Source organism: Pteropus vampyrus, unplaced genomic scaffold (assembly GCF_000151845.1).
Source record: "Pteropus vampyrus isolate Shadow unplaced genomic scaffold, Pvam_2.0 Scaffold460, whole genome shotgun sequence".
In the NCBI taxonomy this organism is placed as follows: domain Eukaryota; kingdom Metazoa; phylum Chordata; class Mammalia; order Chiroptera; family Pteropodidae; genus Pteropus; species Pteropus vampyrus.
Window position 1 is genome coordinate 261,928 of NW_011889241.1, and position 4,375 is coordinate 266,302.

The 4,375-nt window shown below is 29.6% G+C and overlaps 1 protein-coding gene across 1 annotated transcript in view; it reads right to left on the reverse strand.

The window, feature by feature from the left end:
- LOC105306765 (NKG2-A/NKG2-B type II integral membrane protein-like) overlaps nucleotides 1–4,375 on the reverse strand; it is a 22,608-nt gene that overhangs the window by 5,951 nt on the left and 12,282 nt on the right. The window contains exons 3-4 of the mRNA XM_023524290.1: nucleotides 1,316–1,369; nucleotides 646–797 (exon numbers count right to left, since the gene is read on the reverse strand). Of these exons, the coding sequence (XP_023380058.1) occupies nucleotides 646–797; nucleotides 1,316–1,369 (206 nt within the window). The remainder of the gene's footprint in view (nucleotides 1–645; nucleotides 798–1,315; nucleotides 1,370–4,375) is intronic.

The following is a 4,375-nucleotide window of genomic DNA, read 5'->3' on the forward strand; positions in this document are numbered from 1 at the left end:
CACATTAATAAAACAACTATATTCTGAGTAGGATAGATTAAAGATGTCATGTGTATACAATTATAGCACTGAAAATTAACAAGTACAGATAAATGCGATAGCATAGAATAATTGCAAAAATGTCATATGGGAAAAAAGGAGACACACATAAAATACATACTGAATGATCCTCATCATATAAAGTTCGAAATGAAGCCAAGATAATTCTAATATTGAAAATCTCAGTAATGGTTATGTAAGGAGGGAGATCTTCTGCGAAAATACACAGGAGAAGGGATACTGCAAACTGGAAACTTCTGTTTCATGATCTGATTTATAATTACATGAGTCTTTCCAGTTTGTAATCAATCTGCACAAAGATGATATGATTAGTTTCCTTGATATATTGTAAAAATAAACAGCAAAATTTATTAGTGAGAAATGTTATTATGGAAACATGGTTGTCTATGAAATCTAAGAACTGGAAATTATCATATGTTCATTAATGGCATAAAATAGAAATGAAAGATTATAGTGTCAAACAATGGTATATTAACAGACTTTCAGATAAACTACAGTTGTATACAAAAATATGAATATATTCTACAATATCCAATAGACCAAAAAAATCTTTTAATAAAATGTTGGAAACATTTAGAATCTTACCATTTCTTCTTCATTATCTATATAGAGCAGGTTAGAGTTCTTAGAAGCACAGGCCGTCAGACTCTCAGTCCATGTTTTACTTTCGGTACTAAAGTAATAGCAGTTGTTGAAATATGTAAACCACTCCTTTGGACAACGACCACAATGATATGCTGAAGAAATTATCAAAAAGCAATTTGAATTTTAAAAAGTAAAAGTTAATTTACATTTGCCTAAGTATAAACATATATGTGCATAACGTATCTATGCACCTTCACGGGCTGCTACATATGAAACAAAACACAGTCACACACACTCACAGAGAAGAGTCAACCTCTCAGCCCCTAGTATATGTGCCCTTATAAAGAAAACACACAAGCAACGATATCCACTCTAACACATGTCCTGATTGTCAATGAACAAAGCCACATTTTTAGAAGAGTATGTTATTTGTTTCATAGAATAGCAGGAGGAAATTCCAGCCAAATGGCAACATGGATATGATGATTTAAAATGAATATTTCTTCATATTGTTGCATAAGAAGGAACATTTTCCTATAATTATTATTTATGAATATCTATTACCCAATATTATAACTTGTTTTTTAAAAAAAACTATTACTATTTTCATCTACCCTGAGTTAGAGGCAAAGTATAAACTAATATCAGAAGTCTGAAAACCATTCTGTACCTTTCTGGATTCCTGTTACCAAGGAGGAATTATTCTGCTCTGGGATTAAGGGAGCTAAAAAAATACACAAAGTAATTAGTACTAAAAAAAATAATATTCTCAACAATCTAAATGAATCATAATACTTTTTATTTCTTACTTTGAAATTTGACATGTTTAGGATGAGAATAATCTGGGATAAAGCTGACTGTACTAAGAAAAATTAATAAAGTAATAAAAGAGTTTGGGGAAAACATTCCCTTATAATTATTATTTATGAATATCTATTACCCAATTGTTATATTTCATTTTCAAAAAACCTATTACCATTTTAATCTATGCTGAGTTAGAGACAAAGTATAAATTACTAATATCAGAAGTTTGAAAACCATTCTGTATCTTTCTGGATTCTTGTTACCAAGGAGGAATTATTCTGCTCTAGTATTAGGGAAGCTAAAAAAAGAAACCAGAAGTTATTCTTATAACATGGTATTTTAAATAATACATTTTTACTTTTACTTTGAAATTTGATGTATTGTTTAAGATTAGAATAATCTGGGATAAAGTTGATTTTATCAAGAAAAATTAATGAAATAACAAAGAGAGAAAAAAACATTTTAAAAGCTGTAAGAAAAAAACCACTCTATCTTTTATAATATTTGATTTAACCAATCTTAAGAAATAATCTACATTTCTCAATACTTTCATCTCCTAAGTATGTCTTTGATCTATGAAATCAGAATACATATGTATGTACATATGTACACGTATTCATACAATACTTTCTGCAGTCATTCTGACATTTAAATCTTGGATGATATCAGAAGAACATTTCACAATTAGTTTAAAAGCATACATTAAAATTAGAGTTCTATTCATCATATCAAGAAGTGATTAGAGGCACTGATGATTATTGAAGTGAAAAAGAACCCATAAAATATCTCAAAAAATTACTTACAAGGAATAAAATGCATCATTCTTACTACAACGTACAAGACAAGGCAGAAAACTCCCAGGATGCCAGCAATGAGCTTCTCTGGAGGTGATGGTAAAGCTGCACGGAGAGAAATGGGAACACTGAGAAAGGACAGATGGGGACAATTGCTTACACAGATTACACACAGAGAACCCACACATACAGGGAATCATAACATAAACTTGAACTCCAAACACAGATGTACCATTGTAATCTTCCTCTCAGAATATACCATTGAATTTTCAGGAAATATAATGCTCCATGAGTTGTTGATCAAAAATTACACCTTATAATAATGCCTGAATAAAATCAGTCCTCAGATTGCATATTGGAGTACTATATTTCAACTCTCAACTCTGATTCTCACAAATAAAAAAAAATATGTGAGCATATTCACAATTCTTTCTCCACATCTCTGCACCCCAGCTGCACATCCTAGAACAGTTATATTGTGTGTCCCTTCAATGTGTTAACTTTACAGTGGTCATTCTTGTCATTCTCTTGAAGTCCTGAAAAGCATTTTGAAGACTTAATTCCACATAGAATAGATGTTTGCTGTTCTGTTAGTGAAACCAAGTTTTTAGTGCCCTTACCTTTCATTTGCTCTCTCCTTGACACCTTAGCCAGATTCAAGTCTGAGTGATTTTCTTGTTGGATATTCATCTCTTCAGCTCAGTAACGCCAGTGACAGTGCTCTATGATAACTGTCCTGAAGTCATTAATAAAGGGTGTGAACACTGACAAGATCCCTAGGATATGTGGGTGGAGTCAATGTGGGTGGAGTGTGAGAAGGAACAGCACTGATCTTGCAGGTGACCAATGGAAAGTCAGGTTCTAATTTACTTAGAGCTTTAAATAACTGTTTCACGACAGAATAATAGTTCTTAAAAATTTATGTATGACATGATATTATTGGTTGAAGCAATGAAAACTAATAAATTAGGAAAGAAGTAAATAATATCTTTATTAATTTCATGTCAAATTCCACTGAAACATTTTAACACTTTTAGAATAACTGAGAAAATGAAAACATTGTATGGAAAAAATAAGAAGGCACCAATTTTTATGATAACTTTTATATCCACTAATCGTTTAAGTGTTCTAGTTGAGCAAATAGTAGCCTTAGCATATACAGTAATTACCTGCATTAAATTATTTTTATTTAGTCACATTTATTTATTAAAAAGACAGCTGAGTTGTTATCAAATGATGTTTTATTTTGAATGACTGTGGAGTCCTGAGAAGTTATTAAAATTTTAAAGAAATATTTTATATGTTGAAAATGTTAAATGACTCACTGAAGTTATCCAAAACATAATAAATAAATAAAAAAACACAATGTAAAATGATTTCTTTAAATACTTATCTTATATGAGTAATTTATAATTTAGTTAATGGATGAGATATGAAACCGTAAGATGAAAAATAAGTGCGTAGATCATTTATGGAGAAACACTGTTGGTACAAACTTCCTGAAGGATCCTATGGCTGCCAGAGTCTGTGAGGGTAGCTTTACTTGTGTAAGCAAATCTAATAAATCACATAAATTATTTAATAAAATAGCAAGTTGGCTCTGCAGTTCTAGAATAAATTCTGGCTTTGAAATTTACAATTTTAAAAATTATTTAGTCTAGCAACCTAGTTTACTAATCTAAAGTGGAATAAAAATATGTAAATTACAGTGCACGTAAAACACTTAATACCCAATCTGGCAATTACAAATACTCAATAAAAGTTACTTAGTTTAATTATTATTTTAATACAATTGCTATGTTACTATTTCTGATTTACATCAATAAATATAATTCATTATACAAGAGTCTGTTCTCAGTGTGGTATCTTTTCTTACAATGTTTTATTCAATTTCTAAAAAGACTGTTGATTGTTAATAACTAATTTTAAATAAACATTTTATGGAGACTATCTCATCCTGATTTTTATTACAGGTCAAATTGCTTTTATTTAATCAATGTATATGTATGAGAAACTATGTTAGACCTTGATTATTAAATGAACTCATTTTAAGAATCGTTTTTCAAATATAAAAGGTCATATATGTAATTAATCATATAATTATATTTATTCATTTCAAAATCCATAAATAA